The sequence below is a fragment of the Perissodus microlepis genome, chromosome 9 (assembly GCF_051167445.1).
Source record: "Perissodus microlepis isolate ML-2025 ecotype Zambia chromosome 9, ASM5116744v1, whole genome shotgun sequence".
Taxonomy (NCBI): Eukaryota; Metazoa; Chordata; class Actinopteri; order Cichliformes; family Cichlidae; genus Perissodus; species Perissodus microlepis.
Genome location: NC_140469.1, coordinates 14,391,059 through 14,415,939, shown reverse-complemented (window position 1 = coordinate 14,415,939; position 24,881 = coordinate 14,391,059). Strand labels below are relative to the sequence as shown.

General features: G+C 43.0%; 1 protein-coding gene across 2 annotated transcripts in view; it reads left to right on the top strand.

Annotated features, from left to right (window-relative positions):
* Positions 1 to 24,641, top strand: part of pola1 (polymerase (DNA directed), alpha 1) — a 58,002-nt gene extending 33,361 nt beyond the window's left edge. For both annotated transcript variants that reach the window (XM_084939152.1, XM_084939151.1), the window contains exons 35-37: positions 4,066 to 4,182; positions 12,194 to 12,290; positions 23,602 to 24,641. In XM_084939152.1, coding sequence (XP_084795278.1) covers positions 4,066 to 4,182; positions 12,194 to 12,290; positions 23,602 to 23,738 — 351 coding nt within the window. In that variant the 3' untranslated portion in view covers positions 23,739 to 24,641. The remainder of the gene's footprint in view (positions 1 to 4,065; positions 4,183 to 12,193; positions 12,291 to 23,601) is intronic.
* Positions 24,642 to 24,881: the final 240 nt, after the last annotated feature.

Below are 24,881 nucleotides of genomic sequence, written 5' to 3'. Positions count from 1 at the left end.
CATGGAGATGACGAGGGACGGTTTATGAACTACAGCGTCGAGAGTGATGTTGAATTCTCAGAGCCTAAATTATGAGAATGTAACAAAGCGGAGGGTTTCGGATGAGATAAATGTGTTTTAAAAATAAAAAAACAAACAAAGAAGAAGCTGCAGAGGAAGGGTACATTTCGTGGTGGGCCCTGTCGTGGCCTGGTCTTGCCTCTATTTGGTTAAATTATGTGGAACTCATTTGACATCTGCATTCAGTGTGTCAGGTATCCACTGCTGTAATTATGCAATTATGAGTCTTTATTCTCGCGTCCGACTGTACACCCCCACCCCCACCCTCGCTCTTGCAATATGCCTCAATTAGACTTTTTTTTTTTTTTTTTTTTTTAATCCTTCTTTGGTCCTGATGTGCTTCTTGCTTTCAGTCCTTTCTATGTGGCTTGCAGGTCTGCCGCACTTGATCTTAACTTAATTTTTTATTTCTTTCGGTATGTGGCTTGTGTGTGGACCGGTTTTTGGGGTCACAGCGGCAGAGCAGAAGGGCATTGTGGGTTCCTCCTTTGAACCTCCTCAGTCTTTGATGTGTGCCTTGTTAATTCATTTTAATTCATGTGAATGGGCGCCAATGAATATGTTTGTACGCACACTGAATGTTTGTGTGCCAGTAAATCAGGCCCATGGGAACAGCAGTGTGTGCCAAGGCTTGTGTCATAAGAAGTACACAAAAAAGACTGCGCTACAGCCTCCCACTCTCATACTCCTTATCTCCCACCTCCATGAACTATTGTCCTGCATGTGTCTTTATCAGACACGGTGAAGCAGTCTCATTTCCCATGATGCCTAGCTCTTTGCACAAGAACAGCAGAGGTGTTTGGATAATTAGTCCTGGCGCTGGGTATTGTGGGTAAAGCTGTGAACTCTGGGACTTTCTAATTGATTTGGGACATATGTTGTGTGTTTGGTTTTCATTTAAAAGAGATTGGCCGAATTTCTCTCTGTTTGTATGTGTGTGTGTGTGTGTGTGTGTGTAGCCTGTTTGTGTAGACGACATGTCTACGCCTTCATCTCCTGTTTGGGGGAGAAAAAAACTGCAATTTTTTTCTTAAAAAAATGCATATTTTTCTGGTATTCATGTTGAACGCAATAAATAAATTTGCAGATTTTGGTTGATGTGGTGAGGTGTACGTGAGGTTACTGGAAATGTGTGCAGTTGCAGAAGGAATAGTTGGATTAGATGTATTTGTCTCTGGTTTGATCTAGTTCAGTTTGTTAAATTAAATGTATGAGAATGGATGAACATACACTCATCAGCCACTTTGTTAGGTGCACTTGTTCAGCAGCCCATCGGTACAGATATCTAGTCAGGACAGTGCATTTAGGTTTGAAGACATGGTCAAAGTGACCCGCTGAAGTTCAAAGCAGGCATCAGAATAGAGAATAAAGGTGATTTTTAAGTGACTTTGAACATGACATGGTCTGAGTATTTCAGAAACTGCTAATCTACTGGGATTTTCCCACATAATCATCTCTAGAGTTTAAAGAGGATGGCCTCAAAAAGAGAAATTATCCAGTGACCGCAGTTCTGTGAGTGAAAATGAATTGAAGAGGTCAGAGGAGAATGGAGCTTTAACTTGACAGAAAGGCAACAGTAACTCCAATAACCACTTGTTACAGCTAAGATATGCAGAAGAGCATCTCTTGTCAGCTAAGAACAGGAAACCGAGGCTACAGCTCAGTGTAATCGGTGAATATTGGAAAAAGTTGACTAATCTGGTGGGTCTCAAGTTTTCCTGTGACATTCAGACGGTCGGGACAGAATTTGCCGTGAACATAAAAGTTGGATCAATCCTTCTTTGTATAAATGGTTCAGCCTATGGGGGATATTTTCTTGGCACACCATAGTTATCTTATTAACAGCTGACTATCTTTCAAATGCCACAAGCTACCCGAGTATTCTTGCTGACCATCTCTTTATGATCAGTGTACCCATCTCCATGGTTCCACAGTCAGCAGATCTCAATTCTGCAGAGCACCTTTGGGATGTGGTGGTACAAGAGAGAAATCATGGATGTGCAACCACTAAAGCTGCAGCAACTCTCGGATGCTATCATGTCAATATGGAACAAAATCTCTGGGAGATGTTTCCAGCATCTTGTTGAATCAATGGCATGAAGAATTCGGACTGTTCTGAAGGCAGAAACCTGGTTTTAGGTACTAACAAGGTGTAACTAATAAAGCGGCCACTGAGGATGGCTCTATAGCAGTCCAACTGCTAAACCGACCTGCCACTGAAAATATTTAGTACATTATGAAAATTAAAATGGGACAAATTTTGCAATTAGTGATCCACAATGTGATGCTTTTTGGTCAGAAATTGCTGACATGAAATACTAGTCTCATATAAATCTCATAGCATCACAACGTCATTGGAACCCGGTGAAGCCCAAAATGCATAAAGAAACAGTGGCTGAACTGAAGTGCTGTTCATTTGTACTGGGTGGCTCAGTGGGGTGGAGTGGGTGGTCTGCCAGGCACATGGTTGGCAGTTTGATCCACAGCTCCTCCAGCCTGCATGCCTGGGTAACATACTAAACCCCAAAGTGCTCCACTGGTGGAAGAGTGTGTGATAGGAAGTGTATGTGTGGGTGTAAATGTGAAGTAATAACTGGATTGACTGCTCAGTTAGAGTAGAAAAGCTTTATGTAAGTACCAGTCCATTTACCATTACAGTATTGTTCACTGATGGTTTACTATAGAAACATCCTAAAGATTTTGCAGGAGAAATGCATCCTTAAAATCAAACATGCTTTTTACAATAACCTTAAAAAACCTGACAGATTATTAAAAGGACCAATACAGGGAAAAAAGTTGTTCATATAGGGTTAAATCAGCTGTAAAGAAAATAATCCTCACCATTTCTTTTGGTTGCTGCTTTTCAAAACTGATTAGAAGACAAAGGCGGACCTAAAAATCAATCGGAGCTACCGTGTGTGTGTGTGTGTGGTGGGTGAAGGGGGGTGGTATTGATAGGCAGACAGGTGCAGCAGTTTTGAAGGGGTTTATTTTGAGTGAATGGGGAGAACGAAGGCTAGCTGGATGTAGGAAAGGAGCAAAGGCGTTGATGGCGGTGGGTCTTATGCTCTGTCATTAGTTGGGCATTAACCCCCTCCCCTTTAAACCGTCTTTTAGTAATGACAGGGCATAAGAAGCAGAAAGGGGAGGAGTGATCTGGAAGAATATGGGGAGATTGAGAGGGTTAGCCCACAGCACCTGCCCAGGGTCACTACCTCACTCCAGGAGGTCCTAACTACTGCCGTTTTGGCTGCCTGCTGCTCTGCCTGTATGACAGAGCAGGACCCTGACACACAGCAGCTGAAGATACATCAAAATGTAAAGAAAAGGAAACATGAAAAGGCAGTATGCGAAGTCAGTAAACTTCTTTTTATTTCATGCAGTTTTTTTGTTGTATTTTACAAATCCTATTTGCAGTGCGTTTCTTGTCAGATTGTTGTGCAAAATTAGAGCAGCTAAATGGAAACAACAATTTTCAGCAAAATTTCCTCATTACCAGAAACAGTTTTTAAAAGCACCACAAGACAACAAGTTTTTTTCTTCTCCCCAGTTTTTTAAGAACACCTTTAGCAACAAAGTGGTAAATCAACACATTTTATAAACGAGTAATGACATTGGGTCCTTTGAATGTATTTTCTGTGTTTTCTGTGTTCATCTGATTGATGGAAATGTACATTAATTCATGTGTTTTGACATATTTTCATCAAGAATCCTTTAAACATGATTTCTAATCACTGTTGCAGTAGCAGAACTTCATTCAATTTTTAAGGCATTTATTATACTCTGAAGTATTTTAAAACTTATTTAAAACTTAAAAAAAAAAATGTTGGTTTTGTTTTGTTGTTCCTTTGTGTTTTTTGCTGTCAAAGCAGCAAGTTGAGATTTTCATCCAAAAACCTCACAAAAAATTTAACTAACAAGCAACAAATCGCAACATTTGGAAAACTTTGTGTGTTTGCAGCTGTTTCACAGCTGGCCGAACTAAGCCAGTTTCATGTGTCATAGGGCTGGTTGGTGTGCGAGGACCAGGCCTGTCAGAACAGGACCAGACGTTTGCCCATCGCCTTCTCCCGGCATGGACCCATCTGCCCCGCCTGCAGCAGGGCGACACTTAGACCCGAGGTAACGCACCCGCAAACATCAGAGTTCACACTGGCACACACGTGGCTTTGCATTCCCATTGGCTTAAAAGAAATATAGCCCAGGCTGAGTTAAATCTCCACAGCAGCATGGGTTGTTGTATTCTGTGGGTCTTTTCCAGTTGATGGTGCTATGGAGCTGCAATATCCGCTCTCATATGTGCTGTGCATTTCTGCTCATTAGCGTCACATTTCCTCAAATAAACACTCTGATAAAACCAATCTTTGTCGTGTGTGTGTGAGCGACTGTGTGTCAGTGCACGTGTGTGCCACTCTGTCTGTGTTTGGAAGGCACTAAGAGCTTGGATGGTAGTTTAGCCATTAAAAGCATCTGTCTGTCCAGCTCTGGTAGCCGCCTTATGAACACTTTGTTAGTTTGACCACTGGATTTAAAAGAAACACTCTCCCTTTCAATTTGAGCGTGACAGTTCAATCTGCTTTTTGTCTTTTCTGCCTCTGTCCCATTCTTACCATTCCTGTCTCAAGCCTTTGCTTTAACTCTCTCCTGTCAATTCTTTTTCTTTCTTTCTTTCTTTTTTTTTAACCATGCGTGTTCTGCCCCTTTCTGTCCCCCCCACCCCCCCACCGGCTGCTTTGCTGTGTCTGGCTCTGTGGCGACAGGTTGTAAACCAGAAGGCCAATTTCTGCTGTCACTGTAGCCACTTAGGCAGCCATTGCTGTGCCTGAGGGCCGTGGCACTTTAAACTGTGGGCTGAATAAAACATTTAACTCTCTGTGCTCGTTCATGCACCCTTTCTCTACTTTAAAAACTGCAGCCTGTCTTCATTTTACTTCACGGTTTGACTCCACAGACTTGGCCTTTTTATCTAAATCCATGGGTTGCTGATGATGAAGACAGATGTAAGCAGTTTTGTGTAAAAGTCAGGATGAATACTCAGAGGATATTATTGATACCAGTGCAAGACCACCGGGTCTGTGAGGATTTTCTGTGTGGGGAAGAACATCAGGTTTTCAGCATCAGTGCAAGTGTTTCATCGCTCAGTAATATTTGCATGTGACTCAGGTGTTCAAAAATCTTTGTTTGGCAATGTGCAACTGTCAGGAAAAGATGCCAGCATTGCTAAAAGGAACTTATAAGCCTGGAGCCATACGCTTCCAATGAACCGGACAATTTGGAACAGGTTTTCATCTGGTGCTTGTTCTTAATTCCCCATCCCTGCTTGCAAGGTGCTTTGCATACATTTAAAAGCGTTGAACGAAATTTTATTTTTGTTTCAAATTCAAACATTGGGTAAGACAACATCTGTGGAGATCAGGCTTGGCATTTTCTTTTAAGAACAAGGAGTAAAAATTTGCAGCATCATTTAGTAATTTTTTTTAGCTTCTTAAGTACAATACGAATACTCCTGTTATATTCAGACGAGATAATACATGGCAAAGTGAGAAATCAAAGTGTTAAGATTACATTCAGTCTTTTATTTTTGAATAAGCCCACCCACTTCCTCATCGTCATTGCATCCATCAGAGTGAATGTGGATCTATGTGAATGATAGAAAAGCATAGGGAAAAGTGCTTGAATGTGTATAAAGCGCTTTGAGTGCTTGGGTAAAGTAGAAAAGTGCCGTATGAGAACCAGAGAAACCAGTCCATTTACCATTTTGCCTTTTTATGACTCAAATGTTTTTTGCAAAAGTCATGACCCACAACCGTTTTTGTTCTGTTTCCAAGAAACCCGACTGTCATTTTTAAAGTGGTCTTCAGGAATAGTTCTCCAGATTTCCTGATTATTTTTCCTCTGTAAATTGGCTGTTTTTTGCACGTATTTTGAGTCCTGTCCTTGTGCAGTACATCCATCCATCCTTTCTCTTCCCCTTATTTCCCCTTATTCAGGGTCATGGGTGGGTGGACTGTTGTAGTCACACCTATGGGCAATTTAGAATCACCACTTAACCAGTTAGTTTGGACTGTGGGAGGAAGCTGGGGTATCCCAGAGAGATCATGAAAGGTCCCAACGATGGTAGATGGTGGATTTTAACCCAGGAGCTTCTTGCTGCAAGGCAACAGTGCTAATCACTACATGTCTGTGCTGCCCAAGAAACTTTTTTTTTCTTTATAAAGCTTAAGGAAACATTATGAATCATTAGTAGTTGTTTTTAAGCCCTTAATTACAAGCAACATGTTGCACAAACACCTAACTTGTTCCCATTTCTTTACTTAAACCCATGAACAAAGATATTTACACCAATAATGTGATTCTCAAAGTGCCATTAGCTGAAAATGTGGCAAATCTAGCCATGATGTAGAAGATATACAGTATTTTAAAGTTTTGTGCTGGAAATAGGAATTAATCATGGAAAGACCTGACAGATGTATCTGGCCCTTTAGTTGATCCATCTGTTGTATTCTTAAGGAAGGGAAAGGCTGAGATATTCTATTTTGCACAATTGCTGAACTGAAAATCAGTGGCAACAGGTCTTATGGAGTGATGAACCCACATTTGAAATTTGTGATTCAAATTGTAATCAATCCATATGAAGAAGGTCAGGAGAGGAATACAACAGTGTCTACAACCATCTGTATAAGGTGGAGGCTTTGTGGTTTGGGGGAATTATGAATACAGAAAAGTACCATCAGATTTGGATCCACCATGTGGAAAACATCTGATTGGCAACAGCTTCGTTTTCCAGCATCTAAGTGACCCCAAACGCTCTACCAATGCCATAAAAGGCATAGCTGGATAGAAAAATCACTCAAGACTTTTCAACAGTACTGCATTTCTTTCCTCTGGCTGTAACGTGCAAAGACCCATCCCTGCTTTGACTCTGATTGGCCTTTCTAACCAGCCATGTAATTTGAAGGCTAACTAAGCAACAAACCGCAAATCAGAAGCAGGATATGGGCAGATTGCATTGTTGTGTTAATGAAATAAAAGACAGTAGATGTTTCCACACATTGCAGGTGAATAACAAACAAATAATTTTGGACACTGACATGAAACTGATCTATTGTTTTAGTTGTCTGTTGAGGGATTTGAACCTAGATGGAGGCGCTGCGTGCAAAACGCTGGCTTTTACTCTTTCTGTGGCTCACGTCTGTGTCACTACCGACTGCTGCTACAGTGTGAGGCTGGAATAAACAGACGTGACACAGGGGGTAGACATGATGTAGCAAGTATTAGAGCAGTAATTGTTTTACAGTGTAGTTGTTTTTGTGATGTTCAGATTTTGGCACCTTTTCTGTGGTGTCCTGGTTTCCCCACTCACAAACATTTTAGACAAGTGGAGGTGTGACAGAAATATGCCACGTCTGGTCGAAATATAACACATGGGAATAAACTTGACTGTTTTCATGGTGTTGAAGCACTTTTTAAAGATGGCTTTGCTGCAAAGTTTAAAGTCTGTTTTTCTCCGTGTGTGTAAGTAAACAGATTCATTAGACTAATATTAAAAATACTTTTTATTATGTTATGAATTCATCTCAGAATCCCTTCGCAAGTACATCACTGAGTCTTTATTGGCCTTTAGTGTGCTAGCTTCAACATTACAGCTCTTTAAATACCTTGTGAACACAACATTTAGCAATATAGCAAAGGCTGAAGTACCCTTTGAGCAATACATTTAATTTTGAATTATTGCTGCTGATTTCCTTTGTTTTTTCCTGCAATAGTATAAGTCATGATTCGTAGTAGGCTAACTTTGACTTTTCAGCACTGTTGTCTGAATCGAGCCAGTGCACAGAGATTTGGGGCGATCGTGGCTCAAGAGTTGGGAGTTCGCCTTGTAATCAGAAGGTTGCTGGTTCGACCCCCCGCTTAGACAGTCTTGGTCGTTGTGTCCTTGGGCAAGACACTTCACCCGTTGCCTACTGGTGGTGGTCAGAGGGCCCGGTGGCGCCAGTGTCCGGCAGCCTCGCCTCTGTCAGTGCGCCCCAGGGTGGCTGTGGCTACAATGTAGCTTGCCATCACCAGTGTGTGAATGTGTGCGTGAATGGGTGGATGACTGAATGTGTAAAGCGCTTTGGGGTCCTTAGGGACTAGTAAAGCGCTATATAAATACAGGCCATTTACCATTTACCATTAACAGTCCAGCAACTTTTAATTGCTGCTAATTATGCAAAGTATTCAAGAGACCATTCATGGCAGTTTGAGCTGGTGTGGACCACTCACGCTAGCAATGAAGAAGACGAGAAATTAGCCAATTTCCACTGAGAGGTGGTCTCCTTTTTTCTTTTTTAAATGCATTAAAGTTCTGATTCTTTTTGAAACGTCCATCAGATTCATGTGCGTCCTGCCTGCTTTATCACTCTGGACACATTCCCTTCTTGCTTTTCGTCTGCCAGCATCATCATAGTTTATCGGTCTCAAATATGCAACAGCCACAAAGACGATTAGTGGTTCTACTTTTGTGTACGCTGCACCAAAGGCAGTTTTTGTGTGCCAGAGCTTCTGTAAACGGAGTATCTTGTTTGTGACTCCTTGTTCCCGTGTCTCTCTCTCTGCATCATGGTACATTTACTGTCACTGTGGGGCTGCCTCTTCTCCTTCCTCCATCTCTCTCTCACTCTGCCTCTTCCTTCTTCTCCCTCCTTCTCTCACTCCCTCTCCCCCTCTCTCTGGACACAGATTCAGAGCGTGATCTGATCTCCATGTAATGGGAGAGTAATAGGCACTCTGCCTTGATTGGTTGGTAATTTGGGGGAGTTATGCACAGGTGCAATTTGTAATATTTTCAGTAAATTAAATTTCTTTCTCTTCCTCTCTTCATCTCTCCCTCTCTCCTCGCTCCCTCGGCAGTGCTTAACTCAAATAGGCTATTTTTTTTCTCACCCTGTCTCAAATCTGTCCTGACTTTTCCTCCCCCCTCCTCCCCCCACCTCTTTATTCACTGCTTTCTTTCCCCGTTCCTTTCTTTTCATTTTCTTTCCCTCCCCTCCCTCCCTCCTTAGCTCCTACACTTATTCTCTCTTCTCTTGGCTCGCTCTCTTTCTCTCCTCCTCTCGCCCTCCCTTTCTGTCTCTCTCTCCCTCTCTCTCTCTCTTTTTCTCCCCTCGTTTTATTGATGTACGCTCAGGCGCCCATTAGAGCTCCCTTTTTCCCTCTAGTGGAAATTGCAGCATGTTAATTTTCACACAAATTACGGCAATAGCAGGTATCTCTATTTGATACATTATAGCGGGAGCAATCAGAGATAATTGAGTGCCTTTCAGAGGGAGACGGCTGCATTCACTGCCGGCTCAAAGCTGCCCCATTATCGCCTAATCGCTCTTTAAACACTGAATTTTGCCGAACAAAAATTCTTGTCATAATTTTGCTTAAGTGTATTTGGAAATCACAGTCCTTTGAGCGAGGATAATTGAAATCAAATCCCTTTCACTGGAGCTGACATTTCTACATTTCCCCCCAATTGAAATTAATTTCAAAAATTGAGCATGAATATCTTCAAATAGCAGGCAATTATGCCTTTCAATGGGGAGAAATTACCGGTGCTGAATCGTTGGAGGCTTGCGGGCGAGAGCACCAGTTAAATGCCTTTGTTTCCCGCCGTGTTTGCCTAGTAAAGATTTACATATATTGACTCATTATGGTGTCTTGTGAAGCTGATCGGCGTGACTACCACAACCGGCAATAACGCTCATCGCATCTAAAAAGCTCAAGAGTTTTAAAGCCTTGTGGCCTCACAGCTGAGGGAAAAATGTATGTTTGTTTCTCTCCATCTCCCTCCCTTTCTCACTCCCTCTCTCTTTCTGCAGCTGCAGTAGCACGAGTGCTTGTAGACTCAGTATTTACAATGCATGTTTGCAGCAAAGCCAGAAAGAAGCATGCAAAGCCGAGGCCCTTGTCCGTGTCACCGGTGCTGGGATATTTTCTGCCATGTCAAAGCCACTGGATGCTTGTAGTTTCACAGCAGTTCACACGTTCCAGCCTCTGTAACCCAAAAAAGCGGGGGGGAAAACTGGCTGTGTTTTTGTTTGGCCTGCTGCAACGTCTCTCCCTCGCATGCTCGCAGAATATTGTCTGTCTGACTACCTTTCATTAACTGCTTCACTGGTGTACCTGAGCGACAGTGTAGTGCGCAAAAGTTCTCTGGAGGTCGGATATGTGTGCGCGCCTGTGTCACGTAAAAGATAGAGGCAGGTGTTTTTAAGACTGAGGAAGTCTTGAGTGCTTGTTTTATTGCGTGAAGCCATTTTAGACTGTTGCTCTGTGATTTGGATCAATTTGTATGATTTAGCCTCTTTTCTTATTTCTTACTTTTACCTTTTATTGTATACATCCTCTCCCCCACTTTATCGTCCTCCTGACACATCTTCCTTATGGCGTAACTGTGTTTTGTAGCTGGGTCGGGGTTGTGTGCATCTGTGGGGAGGCAAGGGAAGGGGGTGGGGGGGGTAGTCAGTCAGGGATGAGGGAGGCAAAGGAGCAAGGGGTACGAGGTGGGGGCTGGGGGGGTCCAACACTCCCGGGAGAGAGGCAATTTCACAGCTGGTTTGCTCCTTAGGCAGTCAGGCTGAAAATGCTGCAGATTTGTGGAGCAAATTGAAATGGTGTCAGTGCAGGAACAAAGCGCCGAGCTGAATGACGAGGTAGGTGTGTGTGTGTGTGTGTGTGAGTGTGGGAGAGAGTGAGGTGGGGTTGAGGGGCTCTAAATTCAATAACAATCCTGTAACATTTTAGCCACGCCTTTCTGACACCTGTCAGTCAGTCAGTACGGCACGAATGGCCCGCCCACAATCAGCATTATATTGTTCAAATATGAGGTGTGTGTGTGTGTGTGTGTGTGTGTGCATTTTTTTTCTTTCCCTAAGAGGAAGAAGCGACGCGCTGTGTTTGTGCCGACCGAGCTTGTTCAACCTTGGCAACCGTAACCGAGGCTCCATTATGGGATGCGCATGGTTTGGTTGTTGACTAGGCAAGTGCATCAGCGGTCAACAGCTGTGCGTGCCATGTGGGCAAGCCATAGAAAGCCATTAAACACACACTCGCTTTCACACATCACACAGTTTGCGTATAGCTGCATTAGATACTCTTGCCACTTGATTATGCCACAGCAGTAAAAACTGAAATTACAATTACGCACATTCCCGATTGGCAGGTATAATGGGCGCACACATACTCGTTTCACTCACACACACACACACACACAGAGACACACGGATACTGACACACAGGGATTGTCGGGGGATTCTTCCTGGTGGTAATAATAAAGCACTCGGCGCACACCTGATGGCAGTGTGGGGTCGGGGCTTAGCGTGCCCTCTGCAGCGTAGCAGGGAAATGACGAGCCAATAACTGCAATTAAACATGCAGTATAATGGCTAATCAAATTGACAGCCTCGGCTGTTCACATGCCTCTCTCACAATGGCTTATCACAACAAACTATTATGAGGGAGGGTATTTCAGGCCTGATCCCCTCTTTTCGTTCTCTCTCACCATCTCTCACTTCTTTCCGAGTCTTGCTTTCTTTTGCTCTGTTTTTCTTCTTTTTTCTCTTCCCTTCCTCCCTCCCACCGCTGTCTTGCTCATCCTCTCCGTCTCTTTCCCCTCTCTCCCTCTGGCAGGCTGTCGTGTGGCTCCATTTAATTGCAGTGGAGATTAACAAAGCAAGCAAATTTGTTTTCTCGCTTTACTGTGTCACACAGAGGAAGGGAGATGTTTTCAGGGAAGTATAGTCATTTGAGCTAGGTGCACCCTCTTAGAATTATGTTTAATGTGCCTGTTTTTCAAACTGGTAAACCACTTTTATTATTCTGTTGTTGATGGGTTTTTTCCCCTCCTGTCATGATCTTGACTCCGTTCTCGCGGAGTGAATAATGGTGATTAATCACTTATTAATGCAGAAATAGAGCAGTAGTGTTGTTGGTGAGGTGGCTGGATAAGACTAGTAGTGACAGGGATATTCCACACATGCAAGAAAAATATACACGAGGCTCCTCATCTGCCTCCAAACAACAGAGCGTTTGCCTTAATCCATATCGGGTGGGGGTTTTCTTGATGAAGTAACTCTTTTTGTGTGTGTCTGTGTTCTCTCTGCAGTACTCGGAGAAGGCCCTATACAACCAGCTGTGCTTCTACAGGTTCATCTTTGACTGGGAATACGCAATCACAAAAGTACTAAATAATGACGAAAAAAGTAAGATAACACACACCCAGCATACTTGTTGCAATAAATCTAATTCATTGTTTTTCACGTGGCCTGTAGGTGGTTTTGGTTTGAGCTGCACAGTTAGAGAGCTCTTGTGTAGAAATGTCTGCCTTTACTAGAATATAACTAGTTACATGATGCAGAAACCTTGTTGTGAACACATTCATGCAGGAACTATTGTCTTTATACTGTTTATATCCACCAGCTGAGGGGTAATGGCATTAATGTTTACGTCCTGTCACAGTGTTAAAAGTGCTAAACCTTTTATAATGGATGTACAGATGTTTTAATCTTCAGTGACACAGATGTTGAATGTAGACAGTAGAAAGAAAATGCTCACGATATGATGCTTGGACTTTTGTTTTTTGTGAGTAAGGTAAGTTCCATCCACTTCCATTATTTGACCCCATGGGTTCTCCAGGGTTAAATTCAAAAGAAGGCTGATCTGTCCCAAACGGGCCAGCTTTTACACCAAAACAATCTACAGTTGATGATTGAACCCCACTACGGGCCAAATGAAAACGTAGGCCAAATTAATACATCAACCAATATTGATTGATGTATTTTGATTTCTTTGTGATAAAGAATAAGTAAGTTTCGGGGCGAGTTGTCCTCCAAAGTTTTGCCTTGTGTTTGTTTTGAAACTGGCTCTGCTTTTGTAAATTTAGTCATATTTTATTCATTTTTCTTCCTTCTCTGCTATACAGCCACTGAAAGTGAAATCAAGTTAGTAGAGCCACTGCTGAACTTTGAATTTTAATGTCCTAACAAAGCTTCCTCACAAATACATGTACAACATAGCATTAGCAATCAATGTCTTAACATAAACCTTTTACCCAGGCTGCACTTAAAATATTCACCAGTGATGTGACACACACACATGTGCGCTCACACACACACACACACACACACACACACACACAAAAGTAGCGGAGCCTGGGCATTGGATATGGGAAGGGGGGTTAAGGACATTCAGCTCCTCGACTCGACAGCCCTAATTTAGGAGTCGGATTCAATCACACACACATACAGAATGCAAAACGCTCCAATCACTAGAAGAAAGAAGGAGAGAGCCCTCCATCGCTCTGCCTCTACCCCTACCCTCACTGTCCATCTCTACTGCTTTCTCTCCCTTGCTCTCTCGGTCTTTTTGCTCTCTCTCTCTCCCCCTCTCTTGGACAGGCACTCGTTTGGCTGTGTTGATTGAAAACAGGTTTTAGATTTGGGGAAATGATAGGGGGAGTAATGGGCGCGCTGACGAAAGGATAGCCCTTCTCATATAATGGGACATGGAGCGTATATTTCCCCCCTTGGACTCAAATAGACGCTACTCCAGTGATCTGGGCGCACTCAGTAGGCGTCAGCCGCAAGGCCTCTTTACCCATAGTTCTCCCTGATTGATGTCACTTGATTAGAAAGGGCCGCTGGGCCGAGTGATTTATTTATTTGATTAAATTTTGCATGTATGTATGTTATTTATGTATGTATGCTTGAATGCTGCGGTTGTGCACACTGGGACCTGAGTAAGGCAGGGAAAGAGTGAGACAGCAGAGTTAAATATAACGTGTAATCAACAGATGACCACTCAGAAGATGGAGGGAGCTAAAATGGAGGGATTGGACCATTGTGGAGGAGTGGGGGGAGACTAACATGATTATAGCCTACATTTTTTTTGCTTTTATTTCTGTCTTCGCCCAGATGCAAGAAATCGTCGCCAATCAATCCTCGACTCTTTCTTTATGCTCCTGTGCTTTGCAGTGTTTTTGATCTCTTTGAACTTTCTCGTCCACAGTTTCTCATTTTTGTGTTTCACAGCGCAATACTGTAGAGTATATCCACTATAAGGGTACTCACAGTTTACTATACAGTGTTCAGTAAACAGCAAATGGTTGGATGGTTGTGGGTTTGTTTAACATCTTAACTTATGATTCCTGAAAGCTTTTTGATTTGGGATATTTATCTGTTCAGTTAAGTATCAGAGGGGCTGTTAATCTGCTTCAGCTGCTTTGGAGTTCATGAAATTAACAACAGGTGCATTGGAGGGGCAACTATGAGACAACTAACACGGGAATGTATTTACAGATTACTGACACATTTTCCTCCACATTTTCTGGGTGAATATTACTAATGATAGTATGAGGAGATACCTGGACCTGGCAGAGGTTCCAAAGGTAGTCCACCTCCTCCAGGATGGCACATCAATATGTGGCGTTGCCAAACGGTTTCCTGTGTCTCACAGCACAGTCTCAGCAGCATTCAGATTCCAGACACTTAGTCTAGCAGAGTTAGACAGGGCAGTAGAAGATCCTTAATCGAACAGCAAACCTGGTATCTGCTCCTTTGCCCAAGGAGGAACAGGAAGAGCACTGCCAGAGCTACAAAATTAACTCCAGCAGGCCACAGGTGTGAATGTCTCTGACCAAATAATCAGAAACAGACTTCATTAGGGTGGCTTAGTAGGCCCTGGGCTCACTGCACTGTACAGCCTGATTGGCATTTGCCTTTGAATACCAGCACTGGCAGGTCAACCTCTGGCACCCTGTGCTTTTCACAAATGAGAGCAGGTTCACACTGAGCACATAAGACAGATGTGAAAGGGTCTGAAGAAGTCGTGAAGCCTATAACATCGGTAAGCATGACCAATTTGGTGGTGGATCAGTGATGGTCTGTGGATGTATATCCTTGTAGGGACACAGACTTCTACAGGCACCCTGACTACCATTAGCTACCAGCATCAAATCGTTGGACCTGCTGTCAAGACCCAGGTGCACTGGATCCTGGGTTCCTCCTGGTGCACAATGTCTGGCCTCATGTGGTGATCTATGCAGGCATTTCCTGGATGACAAAGGGATTGATACCACTGACTGGTCTCCAATCTCACCTGACTAAAATCCAATTTAAAAAAAAAAACAAAACAAAAAACAAAAACTGGGACATTATGTTTCAGTCCATCCAACACCAGCAGGTTGTATCTCAGGCTGTCCAGGAGCTCAGTGATGCGATGTTCCAATTAAGTGCAGAGATCCACTTAGAGCAAAAACTAAAACTCTGCTTATTAATTCAGCCTGATTATTTGTGTCGATATCAGCTTGTTGTCAATTCTCAGCTGGGAAACTACTGTTAGCTCCCTTTTAGAGCAACACTGAGTAAGGTGTAGTGCAGACACTGTTCTCATCTCATGGCCAGAAATTTTATTCCTGCCAATATGACAAGAGCTCATTGTCAGTATAAAAAAAGAAATGTAGCAGACATTACACATCACACTAATAATTGCCATGTTTCTTCAGGTTAAACATGAGCATGTTGCAGATGTAGTAGATGTAGCTACATGCGTGGAGAGAAGTGGTCCAGTTTCCTCTTGACATGGTAGAAAAAGTGCCTCAGTGAAGGGTCACAGATCAGAGGATACACAGATCAGAAGGGTCCTGGAGGGATGTGATGAGCCACCAGACAGTGGTCTTAACTGCAAGTCGAAGTCATGTTAACTTGTTACTCTACTCACTCACCAGACCGCAGCACAATCCGCTGTTCTTCACCACACTTGGATGGTTTACTTTCATAAATCACATCTCCACTGCTCCAATTTCTCTTTTCATGCTTATTCCCCTAAAACCTGTTTGAGAGACAGAATGTGTGACTGTACGCTGTCTGTCACACCCAGTGTTGTTCTGCACTGCCCAGCGCTCTGCAAAGTTAACACTGACATGACAGATGCAGTGATAGCTGTGATTCTGGGGATTCGCCTATTAATTGTTGGGCAGCTCCTGCATGGTCAAACTTCTCTTGCTGCTCTAATGCCCTGATGCTAGAAACCATCAAGGTGACATCTCTCAAACAGCTATGTTAGGAATACTGATCTAAATTAGAAAGTGAAAATCACATTGACATTGCGGCCACATTTATCAAAGCTCTGTCAATAATTCAGCATGTCATGTTTCAGTCATCACACATACATCACTGTGTTAACAGTGTTTTGCTTTGTGTGGCTGTATCCATTAATCCTGTCTGGAAATACTAACAAACCAAATGTGTCCACTGCAGTTCTGTGCAAAAGTCTTGAGCCACCCTTCATTTCTTTTCATTTACATTCAAGGATCCAGACTTTCTTTTAACTTTTTAAAGTGGTCTTGAGAAAAAGTTCTCCAGGTTTTCTGAAGATCTTTCAAAGTTTTTCTTTGTACACTGGTTGCTTTTTCACTTATTTTCAGTCCAGTCCATGCACCCGACCATTTTCAGTGACACTGGACGCTGGCCTATGAGTCATTCAAGCATAAAAAAGGCACCTATATTTAGAGCGGGGCCATATGACCAAAACTATTTATCACGATGTACACTTGAAAATTTGCGATAACGATATAACTGACAATATAATTGACACTAGACAAAATACTTTACAACTCCACAACTTTATTAGTGCAAAAAAAAAAACATAAATGTATTTTCACTTAAACAAGCAGCTGTTTTTTATGTGCATTAAAGTTATATAAAAATTTAACAGTACAAATGCAAATTCCTTGCTGACAGTTTAACCAAAAGGCATTTCCAGTGGAAATTGGCCGACATATCCTCAGCATAACCATGTATAATATCCACAAAACTTAAAAAGAGGTTATACACACACACACACTACGGTAATATTATGTTGAAGCACAGTACATATCACTCTGCGAGGCGCCTGCCTACAATAGCCGTAATTCTCCGACAATCCATCAAGCGGTGCGACTTCGTAGCTTAGCAAAGTCGTACTGAAACATTTGACAGATTTTCGAGCGCCGTGTACCACATAAAATCGTTTCGAGGTCAGTAAACACAACCAGAATTCATACATAAGGCGCACGGGATTATAAGGGGCACTGTCGATTTTCAGAAAAATCAAAGGATTGATTTGAAGTGTGCTGTATTTTCTAAACAACACGGTAATAACGACGGCCCGCTAGCATGCTCTACCAAAAATAGTGCTTTGTTGTGTATCTGACGGACCAAAGCTAAACCAGTTCTGCACCACTGAAGTTGCAGCATTTTTACAAACCAGTTCTGGTTCATCTGTTTCATTCAACGATCCACTTTCGCTCTTCTCATTCTCAGTTGCCGCCATGTGCGTATGAAAACAAAGGCACTGCACATGCGCATTTTACCCATATTCTATCGCCATATTTCATTTTCTTATCGTTGCCCAACATTATACTGGTATTACCTTGAACGGTACGATATGGCCCAGCCCTACCTATATTAAGTGTTGTGTACATATGACAGATGACTTAGCAAACAACCAGTTTGTATCTTAAGGCACTTTATTATCAGCCTGTCACAAACATACAAATATAAATATATAAGTGGACAAGTATACAACTATATAGTCAATAAGCTTCAGATCCAGTAAAGACCTGAGAGATCAGGTTGACCCAGTTGATCCTTCTGCAGTTTCCTGAAGCCTTATCAGAAATGGTCTCAGTGGAAGGGTGGCTGTCAAGATGCCATTTTTAAAGGCTGAGGCATCTCTAATTACACAACAACTCAACTGAACAACTGGACTGAAAATCAGTGGTAGCAGGCTTTATGGAGTGATGAGTCGAAATTAGAATTTTTTAGTTAAAATCAGGGTGTATGGAGGCAATCAGGAGAGGGATGCAACATAAGGTGTCCACAGCCATCTGTGCGAAGGTTTGGGCTTTGATTTCAGCTAATGGTTTTGGCGACCTTGTCAAAAACGATGGAAATATTAATACAAAAAAAAGTATTGTCAGATTAGCAAAAGCTTCATTTTTCAGCATGACGGTGATCCCAAACACACTGCCAATGCAGTAAAGGATACCTGGATAGAAAAATAAAACACCACTAGCCCTTTTCCACTAAAATCTGCTTGGAATTAATCGGCTGACTCTGTTTTTAGGGTTTTCATTTAGGTGGTAGTACCTGGTACTAGGTACTTTTTTTTTTTTAGTACCTACTCAAGACTTTTGCACAGCACTGCAAATTACTAATATACAACACACGCAACTCATTTCCTCAAAGTCAGGAAAATATAGACATGCGCACGCTCACGCTGCTATAAAATATAGGTTTACGGTGTTATCCCTCAGTCCTGGGGCAGTAATAACCCATATTTACTGCATTACACACCCGGGGGCCAGCACTGCTCAGATTACAGGGAGGAGACATATGATCCTATACTCTATACTGTGTCACTGTATACCAGCACTGATTTATGAGCATTGTTTTTCCACAAACACCATCTAGGCTTTATTAATATAATTTTTTCTGGGTGGTGAGCGGAGACAGAGTCCTGCTACTAAAAGGAGCTGGTCTGGCTCTGTTTGGGCTCAAGTTTTTGTTTTCGACTCTTGAAGGAAATCAAGATTTTAGAATGAAACGTTACTCAAACTGAGTCATCTTTTGGCAGCTGGGCCCATTAAGGATCAGTGCTGCCGATCTGCTAGGCGGTCACCTTAAAACGCCTGTGGGAGCTTGTTGTGAAGCGTCATCTAATTAAATGTATAGAATCACCAGTCAAATCTGTTTTTGTTTTTGTTTTTATGCTGTTTTTTTCTTCCAGTGTTTTTGAAGTTGCAGAAGTCGCAGGTTTAAGTTCAGGATTCCTCTTGTTATGTCTGAGAAAACAAAAACCATCGATTTTTATACTATTTAGGTATTATCGCCTTATCAATGTCTATCATCCAGCACTGTAACTCTTCCAGCCTTACTGTAGCACTGCCTGACTTCTTCTTTCAGCTTCTCCTCCCGTCCTCTGCTTCTACCTCTGTCTTGCCAGCCACCTGCATCTCCTCTCTCGCCACATCTCTTTGGCCTCTCTCTTTTCCTCTTGCCTGGCAGCTCCATCTCGCATGTTCTTCTCCCAGTACACACGCTCTGCACATCCAAACCAATTCAGTCTGGCATGTCTCACTTTGTCCCTGAGCTGTCCATCTGATACGCGTCCATCTCCGTCACAGCCAACACAAAACTCAGCATCTTTAACTCACCTGCCTCCAGCTCCGCCTCCCGTCTCCAACCGATATAACGTACATCATCTCTCTACCATCGTGTAAAATATTCCTTTCACACTTTCGGTGGCAAATCACTCCCGACGTGCTTCTCCATCCACTCCACCCTGCCTGCACTCAGCTTGCAAAGCATGAAATGTTTCTTTATTGCTATAAACATATATTCATGTCATTTTGCTATTCTGCACACCTGCTGATAAAAATACTTACCAGCCTACGAAATGTGCATTCGTCTGTAGCTGATGAAACTCTGTATACTCTGTTTAGAACAAGGTTGTTTTGGTGGGTTTTATGTTTGGTTCTCAACTTCACCGAATTCCAGGTTCATTTAATTGCACTGCGAGTTGAACTTTAGCACGGGCGAATAGTGACTGAACAGAGGATACAGGAAAATACACCAAGAAGCCCGTGACACTGATCAACACTGGCAACCAGTAGCTGCAGTACTAGAGGTAGTATTTCTACTACTGCTACTCTCAGCAGGCTGCTCTCAATCTTTCATGCTCCGTACTGTCAGCACTCCTGACAGCTGTGTTTATATGTTAGAGAGATTGACTAACAAGATGTTGGTTTTGGTCTTTTGAAGGGAACTTATTGAAAAAGCGCGATAAAACGCCAGCGGCTTCATCCTTTTGTGTTTGCATTTCCCGTTGTTTACTAAAAGTACACATGCATCGTGATATGCTGCCCGTTGTGTCACATACTTTTGATTGTATCTGGGTTTTTATGCATTGTCCAACCATTGTAAACGCTGAATGTTTACCATTATGCTGAACATATATAATAAAGCCCATTAAAAGAAAATAGCTTTACATAAGAGCTCTGATTCAAAGCAGAATGTAATTTGATCAGCTCGCGTGTGTGTGCGCTTTTGTGTGTGTTATGTGTTTGTCCTCTGCGGTGCTTCAGTATGTTTGTGAGTGTGCGCACATTTGCAAGCGTGCTCCTGTCTTATCTACATGTACATTGCATTTTTGTGCCTGATTGCTGCGACTGAGTAAAACATGGAGGTAATTTCATCCGCTGCAGGAGATCTCTAATAGATTGGGCACACACACGCGCCCGCTCACACTCACACACACTCACGCGCCGAGTCACACACCGCTATGATAAAAAAAAAACCATGCTGTCCATTCCTTAGCTGGGAACATCCCGTATCAATGACTTTCAAATCATTTCATGTCACTTTTCTTCTCTGTCTCCCCCCCGCTCTCCCTTTTTATCTCCCTCCCCCCTTGTTTCCTCTGTCTGTTGCTTTTCTCTTCCTTCCATCCCCCCCACCCCACCCTCCGTAGGTCTCAATCTTGAGTGTGGGCAGTATGATTGCGTGTGTGAGCAATAATGTAATTTTGCCGCATTGATAAAATATAAATTGTCCTTGAGCTGCGCTTTTCTAATGATCCATTTACCGGCAGCTTCCCTGCCACCTCTCAGTGCTCTGCATTTGGTCCTCTTCTACCCTCCCACTCGTCGTCTTTTTCTCTCTTTTTTCCCTCAATCTTGTCTTCTTTCTCCTCCTTTCCCTCTCTTTCCTCTGCATTTTCTTCCCTCACTCTCTCCTCATCTTCCCCGCCTCCCCTCCCTTTCTCCGGCGATACAAAGCGGGGTGGCAAAATCCGCGGGTGCGATTGTCAAATCAATTATTCATTCTGTGCAATTACACTCACACAAAGAAGTTTCCCTGTGCTCCGAGTGGTGATTAAATTAACTGCTATTCCAGCTGCCCGTCGCCACCAGCCTAATAGAATATTCATGGAGGCGGCCGACGGAATGGCCGATCTCCATTAACTTCATCATGCTCACTTAATTACAGGCTTGTTATTGTATTTACACCTAGTTAGAGCGTGCAGAGCCCCGATCTACTCGTGCCCAGCACCGCCAGCGTGTGCGCGAGTGTGTGACAACACCTAGTTAGAGCAGAGATAACCCCTGATACACTCACTGTGCTCGTGCGCGCATGAGAGACCATGTGCATGCGTGTGTGTGTGGGTGTGTCACGGAGACAAAGATGGTGTCCTGGTTGACAAATTTCCATTCAGGTTCATCAATTTGACAAACTTTTCAGGATGCGTGTGCTTTCTGTTCTTATATCTTTGTTCCTCTTTTCATTCTTTTTTTTTTTTGCTATTTTTGCCCCTTTTTTCCCTTCACATCTAGGCCTTCCAATATCACCATCTCCCCTCCCCTCGCTTCTCCTCACACCTCCACCTCACGCTCACTCTTTAGGGGGAATCTATTTATTTGAACCGCACTCCCCACTGTGCCCCGACTTGCAGCAAGGTGTCTCCTTCTTTCTTTTCCTCTCCGTGACTTTTAAATCATTCTTTTATCCGTTTGCCACGCAGTGATTGAGGTGGAAAAGAGAAAGGAGTGAGGGGGGGGGAGAGAATTATTTTCTCCTACCTTTCAGAAATGATGACATGATTGCTTTCGCTTGATCATGCATCATCACCCCCCTTCTATTCCCCGGATAAATAGACTAGTCTGCCTCTCTTCTCCCTCCATTCCTGTCCATCCTTAGCTAACGTGAGGATTATCTGGTAATAGTGGCTGCTGGTGTTAAAGTCAACCACACCATCTTCTATATGTGTGCGTGGTGTGTGTGCACATGCATGTGTGATTGCTGTTTCTGTCACATAGATGTCTTTAGTGACTGAGTTATTGTGCTTTTTAAGTGTTTAACTACCTTCGTTGTCATGTATTTTGTGTGTGCGCGCGCCTCACTGTTGATCTCTGTGTATCTAACCTTTGTTCCCTTGGGCAGTCGGTGGGCTGGTATTTATCCAGCAGCCACTAATGCAGCAGGCAGGAAGGACGAGACAGGAGATAGGGCTGTGGAGATGGCAAGGACATGACAGTCGGCCATATGGAGGACTTTGTGTGCGATTTAGATAAACACAGACACGCACACACTTTGTTTAATTAATCACATCGATGTCCGTTTAATCATTTAGTCATTTAAAAAGATGAAGCCTTTAGTATTTAATGGAATTATACCACCTAAACCAGCAATGTGAACTCATCACTTTGGGCTGAGGGTAGCAGTGACATAAGCAGTTTTCACACATGCACTGCAGCCCTTCATTCTTAAAGACATCGCCCACCAGACGTGCTTGCAAGAGCGTAAATGTCCGATGTAGTCCACTTGGACGTTAGCCAGCTCCCACCCTGCTTTGGCACCAAGTCTTTGTTGTTGTCTGGTGCATTCACTGCTAGCAAGTGAATCTCATGTTTGTATTTCCAGTCCTGAGAATGAGTTTGGCTGCACATGTAGCACCCGGACCCCTGCTGGGTGCTACAATTGGGGAAAAATATCCGTGCCCGATCTTCTGAAATCGTCCAAAGTTAAACATCTGAAGACCGCCACAGTCCCAGCTGCTGCCAGCTTGTTTTTTTTTCTTTTTAATCAGTTAATATGCAAATTATTTACTCAATTTATCATTTGTTTTATAAAGTGTCAGGAAATAATAGTTAAAAAAAATGCCCCATGCAATTTTCCACAGCCTCACTGCTCATTGACTTTAATTTGCTGCTGACACCCTCTGATTGTTGTTGTTTACAAATAAGTGGTGCTGGTACCTAAATGATTTTTATTTGAAGCTCCGAGGACCAAGTTGCAAGTAAAGTGAATAAAAGTGATGACTGCGGCTTGTGAGGGTTTTTTTTTTTTCTTTCTCCCCTATAATTGAAAATGAAAAGATTAAAAACACAGTGCCCATTTTCCTGTTTCTTCACCTGCATCAGCTCGCTGTTATACCTGATGTCGCTTGCTGCACTCATTGGTTTGACGCTGTGTTATTACTTGGTAGATGATACTTCATCTACACTTGACGCTTGGTATAATACTGTAAAGATTTGGTTGTAGTGGCCGCCCTGCCCGCTCAGTCTTCTCTCTGGCCTTATTACGGCCCACCTGGAGAGATAACGGGGGCAAAATATTGACTTGATGCTCTCGTTGGGGTTTTCTATCGATCTTATGATCGTGTGTGTGTGTGCGCCATCGACCCATCAGTCCAATTCTGTGTGGTCTCCCTCCTAGCCCTCAAACTTGATAGCATTACTTGCAGATAGCATTGGATCTGTTAGCTCTCTCCACTTAAGGTTAAAACAGTCTTTAAGTTTTTATGAGTAGAAACAAAGTCATTGTGCTCTCTGTTACTCTACAGTAGGACTCTGCACAGCTTAATCCCACGGGTGGAGGGCAGCTGAAGTCATCCAAGAGTGAATAGGTTGAAATGCATGCATGATCCTTCTACAGAGCTCTAACAATATCAAATCTTCTTTCTGTCCTCCTTCAGAACCTTTTAACAAGATGAATGAAGAAAAAGAGGTCTATCGGAAGCTAAAGGATGTACCAGACAAAGCCTTGGCGTCCAGCGGGTACTCGGAGATTAACTTGGCCAAACTCTTCCAGGCTTTCTCCTCCCTCAAGTAAAACAACATAAACCTCCATGAAGACGTCACCACCAAGAGGCTCCAGTTTCTGACTCAAAAAGCTGGACACATGCTCACACAACCACATCTGTTTTCTTTGTTTGCAGTTTCCACATATAGACCTCAGCCTCCTAACCCTTATGTCATCTACCCTGTAGCTAATGGGCTTGTAATATAGCTTAAAACCCAATCACAGCTTCCCCATCCGCACACACACTCTCTCATTATTTGACCCCTTCACCCTGGCTCTGTATGGTAAAGGGGAGCAGCAATCATACCTAAATGACAGCCTATTGTGCGTGCAGAGGCTAGCTGTGCCCAGATGTGTGTGTGTGTAAGTGTGAGAGTGTAAAAATGACTTATCCTCAGAGCAGCCAGTATAGTCCAAAAGCAGCTAATTACCCAATGATAGTGACCCCAGCCTCTAAGACCACTGGATGCCTGCAGCGATCGGACACTTGTTCTGATTACTACCATTCATCCTGTGTGTGTGTGTGTGTGTGTGTGTGTGTGTGTGTGTGTGTGTGTCTGTGTGCGTGTGTGAGTCAGATCAGTGGATGAAAGAAAAGAGTAAAGGAGGATGCAGGGAGTGACGGGGTGAGGGAGGCCACACGCGCTGCTCCCTCGCTCTTTTGTCCCAGTATCGAACAGCTGATCTTCTCCTCCACTGCGTCTGTTTTAACTGATGTCATTTCATCTCTTTCACCCCCCCCCCCTCTCTCTCTCTCCTGCCCTTCCCCCTCTGTGCAAATTGTTTTTAAAGCATTTAATGTTCTGTGTAACAGAGTTGTATCTCTCGGTAGGATTTTTGTCCTGTTTCTTTGTAATGATCAGAATATTTTGATATTGAACAATTTAATGTTTTTCATACTGAAACCTCAATAAAAGGCTAAATGGATAAGAAGTTAGTCCTGTGTTGTTTGGGGAGTGGGTGGGGGAGATGACAAACTGGGTGGGTGGAGATCCTGGTTTGCCACTACGCACTGTAATGGCACTGTGATGGCACTGTGATAAAAGTCAGATTTATTAAATGGGGGGAAAAAATGTTCACAACATTGGGACATCTGGGTAGCTAAATAGAGCGTCATTCAGCATCATTTGCTCACAGGACCACTGAAAGCAACAATGAATCAATCATACTACC